Source organism: Diabrotica undecimpunctata, chromosome 8, assembly GCF_040954645.1.
Source record: "Diabrotica undecimpunctata isolate CICGRU chromosome 8, icDiaUnde3, whole genome shotgun sequence".
NCBI lineage: Eukaryota > Metazoa > Arthropoda > Insecta > Coleoptera > Chrysomelidae > Diabrotica > Diabrotica undecimpunctata.
Genome location: NC_092810.1, coordinates 35,399,837 through 35,419,733, shown reverse-complemented (window position 1 = coordinate 35,419,733; position 19,897 = coordinate 35,399,837). Strand labels below are relative to the sequence as shown.

At 33.4% G+C, this 19,897-nt stretch overlaps 1 protein-coding gene across 2 annotated transcripts; it reads left to right on the top strand.

The window, feature by feature from the left end:
- The first annotated feature begins 789 nt into the window (after positions 1-789).
- Positions 790-19,673, top strand: LOC140447425 (uncharacterized). 2 transcript variants are annotated; one of them, XM_072540068.1, is made up of 3 exons: positions 790-995; positions 10,286-10,585; positions 19,256-19,673. In XM_072540068.1, the coding sequence occupies exons 2-3, from the start codon at positions 10,330-10,332 to the stop codon at positions 19,657-19,659; spliced, it is 660 nt and encodes a 219-aa protein (XP_072396169.1). In that variant the 5' UTR covers positions 790-995; positions 10,286-10,329; the 3' UTR covers positions 19,660-19,673. The 2 variants fall into 2 exon arrangements, with proteins under 2 accessions (XP_072396169.1, XP_072396168.1); XM_072540067.1 differs by having other exon boundaries at positions 791-1,130.
- The last annotated feature ends 224 nt before the right edge of the window (positions 19,674-19,897 follow it).

Below are 19,897 nucleotides of genomic sequence, written 5' to 3'. Positions count from 1 at the left end.
CTTTGCTTTTCGTGTTTTCCATCAAATTTCTTTTGTACCTGTACTTTTATAAAGTTTTTCATTGCTTTTGGCTAGTCACCTTATTTCCATCGAATTCAATATGTATTTTGCCTACCAAGTCTTGTTTTTTACCTTTGAACTGTCCTTTCAATTTCTTTCACAGAGTTCCTTTACTATTGTTATAATTTTATCGCTTTCGTCAACATTCTCACCAATATTTTCCTAAACTAAGTTTTCGTTCAGTTGTCTTTAAATTTTAAATCGTTTCCTTAACTTTCTCGTCTTGTAATTGGACAGCAGATTTGCAGATGTTCCACGCAGATAAAAAATATTATTGCCTCTTCTTCTGTTTTTGAGTTTTTATAACAGTATAAACTTCACGTTAATGTTATTTTTCTTTAAATAAGTATCCCTTTTTTACTCCCTTATCCTTATAGGTTTTCCTATAATGTTATTTATTTGTCTAACTTTTATACTTTCTCTATTGCTCATTCGTATTATTATCTTCTTTCTTCCACTACGTATTATCTTTGTTTATATAATTTTAAGTGTAATATTTTACTGCAAACCACATATTTCACACATTTTCAATAAGCGAGAACGTTTTATTTTAAAAATAAGCTATTTGCATAAGAAAAGAAAGCATTTAAAACGCATATTCGTAAAAAGCCATAAAATTAAAAACAGTTACAACGTAAACAAATTCCAAGTGAAAGCAGGACATACCCTACCGAAAATCCCACCGAGAAAAGCGGTCAGCACCAAAGGTAAAATACACTGACCCACAGTTACCGTATCAATATTCCGAATTTGTACCTTTAAAACACATTCAGACGGTGAAAAAATGTAAATGAAACCGAGATGTGCCCACCACAAGTGAAATTAACATTGCGATTCCGGGGAATTCAGTTCACGAGCCACTCGATTCTGTTCTTGGTGTGCAGTGATCAGTGTCAAGGTGAAGAACGGACTTCATTTAAAGTGAAAACTTAATGGTGAGCGAATCTAAATAAAAGTTATAGAATTTATGCATCGAGTGTGTTTGTCTTATTTTGCTACATAAAGAATTGAAGAAGAAAAGTGCTAGAATAATGCCAATATTGGGTTGGAGTGCGTAATTTCTAAGAAAGGTAAATAACTGAAAAGTTAGCAAGCTTTATTATTTTTTGATTTAATTATCAATTTCGTTAGCGGAAAAATAGTTACAGTAGATTTTTTCACAATTTTGGTCAAGAGTATCACTCAAATCTCTTGGATTATTCTTTAGGGGATAGTCTTTAATAATACGCTTTACAGTTTTTGACATATTGCGAGCATGACATTCACTTCTGAGATATTTTCTTAAAAGGTGTTAATTTGCTTGTCCTATTTATTATATATATATTATGTTCTACTGTCTTATATTAAATCAACTTGGTACTGACCTCAGGGTTTATTATTTGTTTTAAGATTGTGGTTTCCAGCATTTTTATTTCGTTTCTAATACGTGACTGATTTTGCTGCTCTACCTGCTTTTTTATTTCAGCAAATCTCTATGATTGGTTTTATATACACCAACTTTCGCTTATTACTTTAATGTCCAACACAAACAATTTGAGTTGTTGGGCTTACAGTCTTATTGACTATTACCGTAGAGTTACCACATTCTTGTATATCGTCTACTCTTGTCACGGTCGTTTTTTGTATGTGATAAATTGACTTTATTTCGCGAGACTGTATTACTAATCGCCATATTTAATATATATATATATATATATATATATATATATATATATATATATATATATATATATATATATATATATATATACAATCGGTTTAGAATGTCATGTCCCATTTTCTCTCTTTAAATTCTTTGATTCTATTACACGGCGTGAAAGCTTGGACGTTAACAGTCAGCTCGGTACGACGTTTAGAGAGCTTTGAGATGTGGGTATTTCGTCATATGCTGAAAATTCCATGGACCGCGTTCGAAATGAAGAAGTTTTAAGGCGTATGAATAGAGAACGTGAACTCACAGAAATTGTCAAGAAGCGTAAAACGTCTTACCTTGGACACATATTTAGACACGACAGGTATAACTTCCTTCAGCTTATTATAGAAGGGAAAATAGAAGGCAGACGCGGCCCGGGTAGACGACAAATGACCTGGCTGCGCAACATTGACATGGACAGGATTAGACTTTCAAAGTTTAATAAGGAAAGCCCAAAATAGGGAAGACTTAGCAGAGGTCATCGCCAACCTTCGCTAAGAAGACGGCACCTAAAGAAGAAGAAGAAATTCTTTGAATCTAATTGATTTTCTTACACCTTCGTTTCGGAAGTCTATTGATTTTCATTCGCTGTACATGTTCGAGCTGCTTTCAATATATGTTATCCATTATTGTGCCTTATGTTCCATGCGTTTACTGATTTCTTTTTTTCTTATTTACTCTCTTCTCGTTAGCTTCTATTGTTCTTCAGTTTCTCTCTGTTAATCGCCACGTTTCATATCCGTATAATATCCGTATAATTTTTACCAGAGTTTCATAGATATTAAACTTTCTTTTCTTTATTCTATTTTTGTTTCAGAGAATTCCTTTAAGGCATGCTATATATCTTCTGGCTTGTATAATTTTGGTGTTATTTGTTTGTGGTCTGTTTCTTCTCGAATGAGTATTGTTTCTCGTTATTTGTATTGTTCTGAAGCTTTTCTATTTTTTTATGGCGTCTTAACCTTCATAATATTACCAAATTGTATCAGATTTTTTTGTGACACGTAATACCAATAGGGTCAATAGTGACCCCAAAGCTTTCTATCAAACAGTGTAATAATATTTGTAAAAAAATAGTTATTTATATAAAATATACACAAAATAAAAAAGTTTTAAAATACTTTACATTTTTAGTAAATTTAATAAAGAATTAATAGATTTACAAATTGAAGCGTTTATTTGAAAAACAACACTTGTCCAAAATTAAATTTTTGTCAAATCAAGAAAAACTGCCCAGCAAAATAAATTGAATTATTTTAAATCTTACTTTTACTAAGATATGCATTGGAAGGAATGTGGATATCAAAATAATTCTACAAGTTGATTTCATCTTATATTTTTATTGATATTTTAAACAAAAATCGGTAGAAACTTAGCAAAATATATTGAAAAATGAACATATATAATATCCTCGTAACAAAAAATTATATGATGTCTATTAATTCGCCACCACTGCTATTATCATCGCTAAATAGTTCTACGACTGGAGTATGTTCCTTGGTTTCCCCGGATTCTGGTTCTAGATTAAGACAAAATTCTTTAGGATTCTTGAGATATTTAGTTCTAAATTCTATTTTTCGCTTTATTTGGTATCAGAGTTATTTGTTTTGGTGTTTTTTTTTTTCAGTAATGGTGTGGAACGTCCATGGACCGTGATAACTCTCACGTATTAAAACTTGTCCAGAATACTTCTCATATATTCGGTACATTCTTGCTGGTTTCAAATAAATTTTTGGTTTTGGATTCTTTAAAAATAAATCCTTAAAACGTTCGTCCATAACAAAACCAGTCAGTTTCTTTCCCAGCATTAACCACTTTAAATGGAGAAGGTTTAGACTCTACCGAATAAGATCATCCCATTCTTCTGGAACATCAACAACTACTTTTTTTGCACGAAAAATGAGACTAAAGTCACTATCGCAAGGTAGATATGAATGTCCTCCTATTGAGTATACGTGTGTTATCTTTGATGCTAATTTTAGTACATGCACCAGGATATATGAAAAGTGGATAAAATGTAGTTTTTGTTCTGACGCGGGCAACCATTAGAGAAAAACCATATTTTATCCATTTTACCGAGTATATGATATTTTAAATAATGAAATAACATGAAAGTTACTTTATTTTGACCACGTTTAGCCATTTCTTCGTGATAGGTATATAAAGTCTGCTGTAGAAAACTTTATTTGTAGTCAAATTGTGAAGGTTTCCCACTTAACGCAGTCCCTTTTTTGTTGATTCATCGATATTCGGTAGTTTGAGTTGGGTTTCAGTTTTCTCACATAATGCACAAGTGTCACATCAGGGGTAAGAAAAAAGATATGTTAAATCGAGTTTGAAATATGTTATAATAAACAAAGTAAGAAACTTTGGACTGTGGGTGAAGGTCTTTAAAGGCTCTATACATATTTTTACATTTAACTCTGATGGTAGATAAATTTTCTTTTTGTCCAGTCTCCATGTATAATAATTTTAGCGGCCTTTGAATAAAGAAATGTGAGCTATTATGTTTTCTATCTCAGCAGGGTATGTCTTCTTAGGCCTATTTGTATTCTTGTCCTAGGCATCTTTTGGAAAACATCCACTCATTGCTAAGCTATTTCTAATTCGAGGGATCTGTATTTCAGTAACACCGTAAATACTACGAAAAGCTTTGTCACAAATACTACTACAAAGTCTTTTCCCGGTAGTCGAATTTTATACATAAAAGAAGCTACATGTGGTGGACCTTGTTGATGTCGAGCTTTGTTTGTATCTTCCTTTACTGTCACTAGTAGTACTGCGGTTAGGTAAAGCAGCTTGTGGAATACGACTGCGTCGTCTCTGGACAGGAGTAATGCTAATGAGGCTTGATAAATATGAATCCTACTAATCTTTGTTCTTCATATTACTAAACATATTCAGTAAGTCAGAACGTTGTTCCTGTGTTACTACATTAAAGTATCGGCAACGTTTACACGTACAACCAAGATTGAAGTTATAAGCATTGAGAAAACAACTTGTTATTATCGAAAAACTTACCTACAGTCATTTCCTGTTATTCGGACTAAAACTCCATCGGACTCCAACTCCTGTTTTGTGAGCAACTCCATCTATTTTAGCTTGCTTAATGGTTTACCTTCGATAAATTTTTCTTTTCCGTTTTTGGTTGATCTGTAGTTCGAATTTTACAAATGCTATCATCTATAATATTAGAGGTATTCTGTTGAACAGTTTCCGCCATGCTGAACTATTTTTCTAATACAAAAGAAACAAACATCATCTGCTATTAACAAAGAACGCACACAACTTGACATTTATTGTTTTTCTAAAAATATTAGAATTTTTATGTACTTTACTCCGGAGATCTGGGATTGATACACAACTGAATGTGTGAGATCGTTAAAGAAACTACTATTCTATGCGAACATCATATAAAGTAAACAAATTTGTAAAAAGAGAACATGTGCTATTTTTCAAATAAACGCTTCTGCTGTTAGTTGTACGTTCAAGGTAAGCATTCACTTCTAACTTCTCTGGTAATATTTTCGGTCCAAATTTCTGGGCATTTCCAACATCTACCACGTCTTAATTCTCCAAGTTTTTGCGGATGACCTTGTGATGTAGAAGCTTCGGCTATACTTGTTTCAGTATGATCAGGAGCCATTAACTCCATAACCAGTTTCTCTGATACTGGCATATTGTCCACTACTTCTTTTCCGCAGTATATTTTAAATTGCATCGTGTAATATATTTCAGAACAAAGTTTAAATATTTTTATTCCGTAACGATGGCTTTTATTCTGAATGTATGACGTAAAGAAAACCTGCCCAAAAAAGGAATCACAGATGCATCAATACATACAGACTGGGTTGGGCAGAAAGCCATATTGAAGTTTGTTGTCATCATATCAATTAAGTTTGGACTTCTATATATATCGCGTTCATGTGCTTTTGAATTTTTAGAGAAATGTAGCATACTAAGTAAAAGTTCAAATCGGTTTCTTGATATGTAGTCGCTTACTTTCATCAATCAGCCAATCGCGTCCACTGCTGGACATATGCCTCCCTCAGTTCTTTCCAGTCTTCTCTACACTGGGCCGCTTGTAGCCAGTTTCCCGCTTCAAGTTTTATATCATCGGTCCATTTAGTCGGTGGTCGTCCTTGGCTTCTTTTATAGTTTCTGGGCCTCCATTCCATAATACGTCTTGTCCACCGTGCATCTTCTATTCTGGCTAAGTGCCCTGCCCAGTTCCACTTAAGCGTCGTAGTTCTTTCGATGACGTCTTGAACTCCTGATCTTTGCCTGATTTGTTGGTTTGTTATGTGGTCTTGAAGGCTCACGTTTAGCATTGCATGTTTCATGGCTTGTTGTGTAACTCTGAGTTTATTCGTAGATTTTTGCGTGAGTGTTAAAGTCTCTGCTCCATAAGTTTGTACAGGCAAAACACATTGGTTATAAACCTTTCGCTTGAGGCACATGGGAATTGAACTTTTTAGAATATGGTTTAATTTGCCAAATGCTGCCCATGTCAGGCCTATTCGCCTCTGTATTTCATGTGTTTGATTGTCTCTGCTTATTTTGTTCTCGTGTCCCAGATATTTGTAAGTGTCTGTTTGTTGTATCTTATTATTGTCTATAGTTATATTTCCACTCATTACGAAATTTGTCATAAGTTTAGTTTTCTCAAAGTTTATCTTTAATCCTGCTCTTCCAGACAGACTTTTAAGCGAATGTATCATAGAAACTTTATCCTGTAAGTTATCTGCGATTAATACAACATCATCTGCAAACCTTAGATGATTTAATCTTTCTCCATCTATATTGATGCCCATATCTTGCCATTGAGTGTTCTGAAATATTGACTTTAGAGCTGCCGTGAACAATTTTGGTGAAATATTGTCTCCTTGTCTAACTCTTCGACCCAAGCTGAATTTTTCTATATCTTCGAGTAGTTGTATACTTGATGTAGCGTTCTCGTAGATGTTTTTGATTAGTGTCGTGTACCTGTAATTTATTCGGCTTTGATTTACGGCTTCCAGTACTGTTTCAAACTCTACAGAATCAAAAGCCTTCTCGTAATCGACAAATGCAAGAACCAGTTGTATGTTGTACTTGATGCACTTTTCTATTAAGATCTTTATGGTATGCAAATGGTCATTTGTGCCATATCCTGCCCTGAAGCCTGCCTGTTCTTTGGGCTGATAAAAATCAAGTTTAGGTGTTAGTCTCTTTGTTGAGATTTTCATAAAGAGTTTGTACATATGTGTCAAGAGGCTGATGGGTCTATAATTTTCTAATTTAGTAATATCGCCTTTTTTGTGTAACAAGACTATCACTGTATTGTTCCAGTCTTTTGGAATCGTACCCGCATGTAAGCATTTATTAAACAGTTCGCTTACTGATTTTAATATAATTTCTCCTCCTGCTTTTATTGCCTCAATAACGAGTCCATCATCACCAGGCGATCGATGGTTCTTCATTTCCTTTAAAGCTGCTCTTACTTCTGACACATTAATGGGTAAAAGTATTTCCGCTCCCTGATTTATGAGAATCTTTACTCGTGTCGGAAAATTGTCTTATGGTCTTTGGCTGGTATAGAGGTCTTTATAAAACTCTCTGGTTATTTTCAGAATGGTTTGTTTATCTGTTGTTGCCTTTTCGTCTTTATCTCTCAGCTTGTATATTTCTTTTTTACTTTGATTGAGTTTTCTCTTCATTATCTTTAAACCTTTGTTCTCTTCTACTGTTTGAGTAATTACATTTGTATTATATCTTCTTACATCTTTTCTAATTTCAGCTGAAATTCTTTTATTTAGTTTTCTATATTCTTCTTTGTTTCCCTTTTCGTTATCGCTTAGGTTTCGTCGTATTTCCATGAGAGCTTTTGTATCTTTGCTAATCTTTTCACTTTTGGTGTCATTTTTCTTGCAAAATTTAAGTTGTGCTTTTCTAACCGAGTCTGTTATTAATATGTATATTGTAATCGTCGATACTTAGAGGTTTGGGATTATTATTCTGTAAAGTTTCGGCTATATTTTTTATGTATGCTTCTGGCTGATTTGGTGAATTCCAAACTATGCGTTTGCAACTGTTTATTATCTTTGCTCTTTCTTTTTGTAGGTTTATCATTACTCTAGCTCTTACTGGTCTGTGGTCACTTTCTACTGATAGTTTATTGAGTTTATTGAGTCGCTTACTTTACTGGTCAACAAATAGCTCTTTTTTCCAGTAATGTGAAATTGAAGGCATTTGATTAAGTCCAATCCCTAATACCAGTCCAAGAAATGTGCGAATTGCTTCATTGTTAGTGAGAATTCATTGTTGCACTCGAGACCATCTTTAATCATTTGAAGAATTAAGCATTAAGAATTCATCATTCATGAATTTTCTTCTTCTTCTTGATGTGCCTATCCGTGACGAATGTTGGCAATCATCATGGCAATCTTTATCTTATCTGCAGCAGCGCGAAAAAGCTGCACAGATGTTGTATTAAACCAGATTCTGAGGTTCTTTAAACCAGGATGTTCTTCTTCTGCCTGGACCTTCGGAATTTATACCTACGTCTTCATTGTTTTTATTGTAGATAATATTTTTAACTTTTGAGGCGTCTGGTAAAATTTCTGTAACATTGGGATCTAAATCACTATCATTAAACTCGATTTCACTTCCTATAGAAGGTATAGGAATCTCCCTGTATAATCGTAACACACGTTCTGTTTCTCGGGCATCCATCTTGCCGATCCGTCAGTCAACTAACAAGAGCTGCTATTCCTATAAATAGTTCAATACTGACAAGAGCCATTACTATTTAAATGGGAATAAGCCACAATTAAAGGTTAAAGTACGTTTATTGACGTTTCAATTTTCACTTCGGAAATCGTTCTCAAAATACATGAATAAAATGGTATTTTGAGAACGATTTCCGAAGTGGAAATTGAAACGTCAATAAACGTACTTTAGCCTTTAATTGTGGCTTATTCCCATTTAAATAGTAATTGTAAAAAAATACTATAGAAGACTCAAAATAATATATTAATAATCAAATATTTAAATAAAAAGCCCATTTAACAAACAATACGTTCTGGCCCCCAGGACCGATATATTAATTTTCCCAAACAAGCTTATGGATATGATAGTGTACACCATATTGGTGCACATGGCAGTCAACTCGTTAAGAAAAACGCTCCACAGTTAAAGCCTAATTTTTTTAAATAAAAAAAATATATAAAATACCACTCTGTAAAAGATCTGCTATTATTCGTTAGTTGTTTGAAGCTAAATTCAGTTCCCATAAGTTTAATTAGTGTAATTATTTTACAGTATTATGCATATTTAATATTTTATTAAAACTGTAAATAATTTTAAAATTAAAATCTACTTAAACGTTACATGAACCATATAATCGATGTGTATAATAAAGAATGTGGTTAAGAAACCACTATGTTCATTATCAATTATGTAGCACACGAATACCTAGGTAATTTAGCTATTTAATTTTTGGTTTTATTGCTAACACCAAAATGTCGGGTCTTTATAGTAGAACCAACAAATTAGGAAACCTATTATCAAAATGCGAACACGCAATACGGTCATTATAGTAATATACTACGTTTTATATAAAAACACCATTTTTTACTCTATATAGTAAAATCTTTAAATAATTAGAAATTTTTGTAACTATTAAAATAAATTATCAATAAATTAAAACAATATTTACTGGTATACAATATGTACACCTCTACTGTACATGCTTAATGTTGATCTATGTAATTCATTTGTTATTCCACAAGACAAAGTAAGAATGAGTTATTCTTAAGATGTTCTTTTGGCAGTTCATCAAATTGATTTCTTTTTATTTTATTTGATTCCTTTCTGAAATCTGTTGACTGTCTATTTTGTGTTTATATCGAAAAGACATTAAAAAGAATATTTATGTCTTAAGAGGCCCGTAGTCTCGCTTTTGGAAATATGGTGCAGTATCTTTGTATAGTGACTACACTGCTGAATATATCCTTGAAGCTCTATTAATTCAAAATTCACCTTCATACCACATTTTGCATTTTTCTGTTTAAAAAATATAACATTTCTTGTCTTCTATTCTATTTTTTCTATTTTTCTATCTTTTGTCTTTATATTTTACTAAAAGATTTTAAGAGTCGATTATAAAAAATTGGAAAAGGACTGTATGACTTATACACACTTCTAAAATATAGGTCAAACTAAAAGCTTGTTACGAAATAGTAGTCACAGTAAACAATTGGAAGAGTCCATTTACGTGACGAGATGTGACCCTTGTACAACATGTAAACTTTTTCAATTTTATTAAAATCTATAAATAGAATAAATAAATAATAAAATTACTTTATTTAATTTTAAATATATTATTTAAATTTTAAAAGAGAAACATACAGAAAACATATAGAGAACCTAGTATGAAGCTTTGCGCTAGTGTACAGTACCACCTACTGTACCACTTTTTTCCAACGCCAGAAACTTTCTATGGCTACAAAATTAATAAGAACATTTTATTGACTTCTTTGTTTGTTTTAGATTATGAGCCGTACGAGAAATAATATGACAATCAAGATACAGAGATGAAATTATCGGTAATTTTTGGGATAGTCTCTATCATACTACCTCATTTTATGTTAGCTGCAAGCAATTTTTCAATAGAGCAAACAAATAGTATAGAAGATGCAACCCAGTCTTCTTTGAAAGCATATTCTACTAATGGAGAGATTATTATTCTTCCAAAAATAGAATTTCCACCGAAAAATGAAATCTTATTGTATAAAGTGTTTCGCAAGCTGCGAGATCTTTGGAATAAGGGAGATGAAAATACTGTCACTGGTGAGTAATATTTAACATTTATATAAACTTAAGTAACATGTAAAAAGTTTCCAATTTGTACTTTCAATTAACATAATTTATTTGTAAATTTGGGATCTACACAAAAAATATAAAAATAACTCAGTTTAGAAATCTTAGTGAAAGATCACTGGGAGTGTGTAGCTTTAGTCTTTGATTTGGTAGTGGCCTCTTAAGATTCGTTGCAAGATTGTTAGGATGGTTTTTATGCCACAGAGCATATTTTTGGGAGCAATTTGTGATCTCTTCTTTAACGGTCTTGACTTAAAGGTCATGCGTAATGAACTGATTAGGTACATACCATAGTGTTTTGTAATGAGGCGTAAGACTTTTGATTAAAACTTCTTCAAGATATATACATTAGACATGGACGCTGATCCCTACAGCTGGATCCCGTAACTACTTTAGTAAAATGTTTTGCAATGGTAAAAATTACTTTTGTTAATTTTTTTTAAATATATTAAAAATATAAATGTTCTTTCATGTGGTCCCTGCAGAATCGCTGTATCATTATTATTTTCTGAGCAATACAAAAAACGCTCCGTATGACAAACAAATTAACGAATCGTCTTTTATTGCCTTACATAAAATGTAAACTAATTAATGAATCGTCTTGAATTTATTTGTGCATTATAAGGACTACCTGATGTAAATTTTCATGCAATAGTCCAAAGTTCATTTTTGCAAAAGTTATAACAAATTTAGGATTTTCGAAATTTTAGCGTTCTTTTGCAATGTTTGAAGTAAAAAATATTGTAACCAAAATTTAAAAACTGTCACTTTAACCTTTTGCTCATATGCTACAAGATGAATACTCTAAATAATATATTTAATTAGCCTATTTTTACCTGTAGCGATTAAAACGAAAAAACTGCCATTTTTGACGCTTATTTGTTAATATATATTTGACTATTATATGCCTGCGAACTGAGACAAGCATTTTTGTATTTAATATATTAGGTATATAGTACCCAAAAAACCCATTTGCAACCTTGCTGGGTTAGTGTTCCTACAAAAAACTTTGGACTATCTGACTGAACTATCTAAATTCTGAACTGGCCAGCAATCACATCACACCCATCATGCAAAACATACAATCAAACCAAAACAAAGCAAAATAGCCACTTAGCTTCACACGAATCAAGAACATAATCCACAAAATATGCTCACCAGACATTCAAGAAGCACAACAGACACCAACACACACTGCACCAAAACAAACACAACACATACACAAAGAACACCACACCAAAGAAAACACAAAGAAACACGCACACAGACCAACACACTCCTATCTGTCTAATTTCAGAATACCTCACCACAATCCTTCACTCCAAAACTCCCCTACCTACTTACCTCTACAAGCACAAACCACACTCTCACCCATACATACACAATCAACACTATCGCCTATACACTCACTCACTACACTACAACAAGCATAACCTACTTAACCACCAACAACCAACACACAAAATATACAACCCATCACACAAAGCACACAACAACCACCACACACCATCCAAAATTACAGAACCGAGGACATCTGTCAGCAGCCACCATTCTATCGACTTATCAAAGAAAACAATCTAATCCCAGATCTAGACTCGATAAAACTCTTTTCAGCGGAAAAGGCAGCATTTATACGAACTACCAACCATGTAGACCTCACAAAGATCACGGCAAAATTACGTCAAACCACAAGAGATAGCAATATCTCGATAAATCTAGGGTACAAACCCAAATCTAAAGGCACAATTTATTCGCAACTCGCTCTAAATTATCAACAAAACTTCCACTTAGTCATTGCCGGCGTTGACAAAAACCTATCACAAAAAGACATCGAGGATAACTTCCGAAAACAAATTCCTATTCACCAAAATAGTTCATATAATTGCCCGCTCTACAAATCAACCCACCTCTTTCGTTTTTCACAAACTCAGAAACTAAATTCGCTAATGCACTCACGAATGGTATTAAGATCGAAGGAGAATGACTGAATTGTGAGATTCCAAGGTCAAACAATGGGATGCTGCAAAAGCGGACACCTCAGCAACGAATGCCCCGAAACATATAGCATCTGCCCATATCGTGGACAACAAGCCACAGCTATCCTCCACGTGTGTGCACCGAAAACACAAAAGGCCAGGAACTTGTACTTAGTAGCGGGCTTGATCTAACCGGCATCCAAAATGGCAGGAAGTCCTTCTACATTTAGTGCTTTATAGCCACCACATAAGCCCGAGGAGAGCGGCAATAAACCGATTGACTTTTCCCAATTCAAAAACGCCATCCTTGAAGAGACAGAAAGCCTAAACAAGATAAAAACGTTCAGATCGATCGATCTCGACCGCCGCTAATAACCTTTATGTTGGATGAGGCTGTATTTTCTAAATAAAAATATATTCCTGAATAATACACTTTAACGAATTAACAGATAAAATAGATTAAGCACACACATGTAATAAGTACAAATTGTCTAAAATATATAACACACAACACAACTACACATGTACACATATAACAACAAAGCTAATTATTTAACAAAATTACATTTATTTAAATTTGTGTAAGTAAAAAGTTCATGTTCTTTCAATTAAACTGAATTTTCTTTATTAAATAATTTGTTTCACTCTATTTATACTGCATGCAACAATAATAATATCAATTAACAACAATTTTCTCTCTAATACGATATTATATTATTAGGATTAGTAGTAGGATTTTATGTTGTGCATGTACATTAATTTAGATTTTTATTAAAGTATTAAAGACAATTTTATTCTATAATAAATTATGCCTTTATTTACAACAGGCTTACACCTAATAGTCCAGTCTTCAAAGATTTGATTTCTAAAAATCATACAAACAAGCTGAATCTTGCTGAGAAAAGTCAATTTTGGGACGGAAGTCAATTGCATCAAAAAAGATGCAAAAACGTTTACCACTTGTAAGAAAACGGAAAAATTTAAATTTGTACGTCAAAATGTTGCAAATAATAATATATTACTTTATGAGGCGGAGAAGCATGACTTTTCTTGACGCGCCCGATATTACGCGCCGAACAAAGTGAGGCGCGTAATAGAGGGTAAGTCAAGAAAAGTCGCTTCTTTGCCGAATAAAGTATACCTACTATTTTTTCTTCAAACGTAGCAATTTTCAACCATAAATAGTACAATTCATACGCTATTTTTACTCGAAATTAACTGTGACAACTATCAAAGTCATCTAGATGTTAGAAATTAAAATAATTAAGTCGTCGGTGGGATTTGCGTCTCCCTAGTTACAGTTGTTTGACAGTTGCTTGCAATTATTAAAGACAGCTTATTGTTGTTGCAACCGCAAGCGCAAATTTAGTGCGAAAATGGAAAACCTAAACGAAATTGAGTCCGCGGCTAATGATGCAGTAGCACGTTTGGGGCCCTCCAAGTCCGATAAGAACGATAATGCTCAAAAAATTTTAATCCCTCATGATTCGCCAACATCGGGAATGATTGCTGAAAGTTGTTCTCGACCATCAGTATCATCAACAATTACCAATACGTATCAAGAGTCGGGAACATTTTTGCACGGTTTCAATTTTGAAAATGCCTCATTAACTAATTGTACTTTTAATATTACTATAAATAAAAATGATGTTTAATTGTTGTTAATGACATTTGTATTGTTGCTTTGTGACATGTTTCCTATTGTTGCCATGACAACATTTTTCCCTCCGCCGTAAAGAAATGGGAAAAAAAACTGCTGCCGGCGGAGACATAAAACTTTGACAGGATCAAGTTAGATAAGTAATGTCATCATTACTTGACGTTTGAAGAAAAAAGATGTATCTGGGGTAATTTTGAACGCAAATGTCTATACCACTTTATGTGTGGAATAAACCGTTCTCTCGGAAACAACGCTTAAAGCGACTTGACCAGCGACTTTGAATGTTACCTAGTTACGCGCGCGAAATCAGTTTTAACACTTAAACTGCCACGAGTACCATATAAGGACACAGTCAATTTTAATTCTCTACCATGTGTACATATATTAGACACAGGTTTTATCAGTGTTTCGGTAATGCATGGTTGATACACTTTTACCGTGTATTTAAATGGGAATACCATTGTACCAAGTTTTTTAAAAAATATTTAAAGTATTTTCGGCATTTTCTACGATTCTCACTAGTCTTATAAGCTTTTCTGGTATTTCCTATGTTTCTATGCAGGAGGCAGTAACATTATCGAAAGTAGTGTAAAATCTTTAACGCAACTGCATCGTTTGGAATTTTCGATAACCTTTGTTAATATCGATAACATCGATAATCTTCGCTTGTCCACTGCTGAACATAAATCTCACCCATAATTTTCCATCTGTTTCGATATTGTGACTCTTGCATCCAATTCCTATGGCAGCGTTTTAGATTGTCAGTCTAACGTGTTTGTAGACAACCTCTGCTTTAATAGGCATCATCTCTTGGTCTCCATTCCAGTATCCGCTTTGTCAACCTGGTATATGTCATTCTAGCCACGTGATCTGCCCAGTTTCACTTCAGTGTTTCTATTCTCTCTGCAACATCAGCCACTCCTTATCTTCGTCGTAGTATATTAGGTCCGCTCTTTAAATCGCCGAACATGCATGAGTGGATATAATAAAAAAGGGGAAGATCAACGTTGCCAAACTTATTGATTTTGTTTGACCTGTGGTCTTTTTAGCATTTGAACAATGTTCTAAGATAATCAAATTTTGGTGAAATGGATTTAAATGGCAGCTTACTGTTTTTTATTGGGAATATGCCACAATTTTACTTTACAATAAGTGTAATATAACATTTTGATTTCCACTTCGGAAATCGTTTTATATAAATAAAATTTACACAGGCACATTGTGCTTTATTCCCAATAAAAATAATAAACTACATATGACGCCGCAATAAAAAACCTTCATACAAAATTATTTCGCAACGTCTCGTCTCCCGTGGTCAAAGCACCAAATCAAAGTAGGGACAGAGGTAACGAGTAGAGGTGGGTCGTTGACGTTTTTATCGTAAACGTACTTACATTTACATTACACGTTATTATTAAATCGCGAATCGTCTAAATTGACATTTAAAAACATATGTTTTTCTACTTTACTTCTTGTTAACCGTGTTCTTCTTTTAATTATAATTAAAAAAGATTTTGGACATGTGTTCACATTTAAAATATTTTATAAATATAGTGGTTAAGTTAGGATATACATGACCATGGTTTTTCCACCACTGTAATGGACTCTCGATAGAGGTGTACGTTTAGATGAGTCATGTCCAATTAATTTATCAAAAATACACCATGGACTTAAGTCATCTTTATCAGTCTCTTTTTCTTGTACTGGTTGTTTTTCAATACTACAATCTTCTTTTTCTTTTTTTATAGAAGTAACCAGCTTCTTGACTCTTTCTTTTGTTTTTTTACCTTCATTTTTATCAGAAAATCCCTGCACTTTAAATCGTGAATCCATAAATGTACATAATGACAATGTGCCACTCTGTTCTATCCCTCTAAATCTTTTTGCTAAACCCGATATTAGTAATTGTACTACGTCGGATACCATGGATGTAAGGTTACCGTTTTCTAAAATTTTATTGCAAGATTCTTGCAGGCAGCGTACCATAACAATCACTGAACTACCCTTCAAGTATTTTTGGCCACTCATTGTACTTGTTATTTCTTTAAAATGCCATAAAATTTGGGAAAGTTAAGAACAAATAATCCAGTCTTCATTATTTAGATTTGGTCTAAGTCTAAGTCTGTATTAACTAAAACCAATGTGGAACGGATTGCCTCTTCTAACTCGGTCATTCTTTTTAACATGTAATAGGTGAAGTTCTATCTAGTTTTCACGTCTTGGATTGGCCGTTTGGGAACTTTGTTGTGTTATAATTGATACTTTAAAAGCCTTTCTGAAGAAAAGGTACTTTTTTTAAAATGTGTTTTTTGCCGAATTGGCGAAAAAAAGACTTTTTATTTTATCTATTTGTACACGACAGCTTCGTAATCTACGTGAATGGTTCGGGTGTAGTTCGATTGAACTTTTTAGGCGCGCTGCTAACAAAGTCGCAGTGGCCATGATGATTTCCAATCTCCGCTAGGAGTGGCACGAGAAGAAGAAGACACGACAGCATTTAAGTGCGTCCTCCACCAATAAATTTAACGTATGAGCAAAACAATTTAAATGTTTTCATTCCAAAACATCTTTAATAGCTTTGACCATATTTGAGGCATTATCAGTTAATGCAAAATTTACTTTTCGTTGTAGACCCCACTGATTAATAATTTCACTAATTTAAGCGATGTTTTCTGAATTATGGTTTCCAGAAAAATGGCAGCAGCCTAATAAAACCGTTTTAAATTCTACATTTTCGGTTAAATATTGTCCTGTTAATGCGATGTAACTCTCAGTTACTCCAGATGTCCAGAGGTCAGTAGTAATATAGATATTTTCTACTTCTTTAACAACTTGTGATCTAACAATTTGCTCAGTTTTGATATAACATTCCTGAAGTAATGAACCTGACAAAGTTTTTCTTGTTGGCGGTTTATATCCAGGAATCCACCCTGCAAACTTTTTAAAAGCTCGTTCTTCAACTATGGAAAACGGATGAAACGAATATTTGCATAGGTTTAGTAAATCCATATCTATTTGTTTCTTTTGTTATAAACTAATATTTTTATTAATGGAAGTATCCATCACCTTTTGACGCTTGGGTGGCGGTGGCAGTATGTCAGTACTTGTAGTAGAAACGGACAAAAATGCGTCAGGAGAAGTTTCAATCATTGCAATATTCAGAAAGTGGACCATAAAAGCAGCATCTTCTACAAATGTGCATTTTTTGAAAATAAAATTATTATTCTTATACTAAGTCAATAAATTTGACTAAGAAAAATATTTCTTAATTGAATATTTACAATAAATAAATCCTTTGACGAACTATCAATAAAGATTTGAAATCGAAAATGCAGATCAATCGTAAATCGAAACTCATTCATTAATCAAAATACCTAGTTATTTTATTTTCAACGTCAACCGATAGCTTGACTGTCCATTGTCCCGAAAGAGTCGCATGTTATTTTTAGTTTTATCGTAGTCTCTCAGATTAACTAATCCTGGTTGACGTAAAGTGTTCGTTGCTCCTCTGTTTACATCTATACAAAACGTAGTTTTTTGAATCAACCATCAACTAGTTAGCTTACCAGTGAGAAACCGTAGATTCGTAAATGACAAATAATGATTTAAAATGCAGGGATTTTCTGATAAAAATGAAGGTAAAAAAAAAACAAAAGAAAGAGTCAAGAAGCTGGTTACTTCTATAAAAAAAGAAAAAGAAGATTGTACTATTGAAAAACAACCAGTACAAGAACAAGAGACTGATAAAGATGACTTAAGTCCATGGTGTATTTTTGATGAATTAATTGGACATGACTCATCTAAACATACACCTGTACCGAGAGATATAAAGGAAGTCGACATGTATTTGTCTGATGATAAATTACCCACAAAAATTTCAAGTAGTACCAATAGTTGTTCCATTTTTTGGTGCAATAGGCGAACAATTTGTTCTGATTGATGATAATGCTCGCCCCCACCGTGCGAGAATTGTCAACGAGTGTATAGAAGCTCATGGCATTACAAGAATGGAGTGGCCACCGTGTTCAACTGATATGAATTGCATTGAACATGTTTGGGCCGAAATGTCTAGGCGACAAAACAGGCTCCTTCAACCGCCCCAAACATTAGATCAGTTGGCCAATACATTACGCGCGATTTGGGAACGTATACCGCAGCAGTTCATCAATAATTTAATAAGAGGTCTTCCAAATAGAGTTAGAGCACTAAGGCGACACAGAGGTGGACCCACACACTATTAATTTTTCTTTTCGGGATATTAGAAATTGAGCAGAAACAGAAATTTTAGGTTGTTAATTTTACAATTTTTGTTTATTTTCTATTTTTTTTTTCTTAAAGAATTTCTTTCTTTCGGTTCATCTGTATGAAAATACGAAGTAAAAATAAATCACTATTTATATCACACCATTTTTCTATTTGACCTTATGAACAAAAAATAAAATACACATTTTCATAATATTCACTTCAATTGTTGAAAAGTATATTTTATGTTGTACTTTTGTAAAGGCGGCATCTGAGAGTGGGTACTGTGATTGTTATAATATTCTGTGGTGATATGGTGTCGCCCTGACGTACTTCACGTTGTATCGGCAATTTCTGTGTTTGGTAATTGATTTTCCAGTTTGGTAATTGATTAAAAATTTAAACGCCAGTGGGAGTGAAACCACACTCCCTGGTTAGAGGACATATGTCTCATTAAATTTTCCAAAGAAAACTAGATCGAATTAAATCCAAAAAATTATTGTATTAATTTCATTATTATTCTTCTGTTCATTACATAAAAAAGTTTAATATATCGATCCATTAGATCATTCACAGTGAAGTGATTACGATTGCAATGACACATTGTAAGAATCCTCAAATGCAAAAATTTCAAGTCCCCCAGCAACTAATTCAAATTCTGTCACTAATACAGAAGGCGGAATATGTATCTAGTATGCGGAAATATTGATATAATAAAATAATAAAATAATAACAATGATAATAATTGTTTTTTTGTTGCAGGCCGTTGTATTCAACTAGCGAAAAGAATCAGAGCATTAATACCAGCCGCAGTATTCGCCATGGGTGTAATAGTTACGTTATTAGGGTTCCTCACCATGTTTTCCTTGAAATCCATAGGAATGTTAGCCCTATTACTTCTCATAAACGTCAGCGGAGCAGTAGCTAAGACTACCGCGTTCTTGGCCTACAAAGGTAAAGAGCGACCATCCACCGTGCACTTTCACGTCCACAAAGATGAGGACTTCCACGGTGGATATCCCCACATCGGTCACACCAGCCCTGATGTTGACTGGGACCGGAAGTCGAGAATCAATCAGGAGTTGATGGAACTAGATCGTTTAGAGTCGTATAATTTATATAATAAATTATTGAAGGATCTTGCTCTAAAAAATTATAAAATATAACACAGTATTAAATGTGAAGCTTTTTATTTATTAATAACCTCTTAAATACATAAAAATATTACTATACTATATCCTATTATGTATGTAGGGGAGCACGGGGCACGTTGATTCACGGGCCATCTTGAAACATTGTTCGTATTTCAAATTCTGGTGGGTAAATAAGAAAATGTTATTGTCAGTGGCGTATAATCTCAGTTGTAGTTTGGACGCCGCTGAGGAAATTATGCTTCTGTGTGAC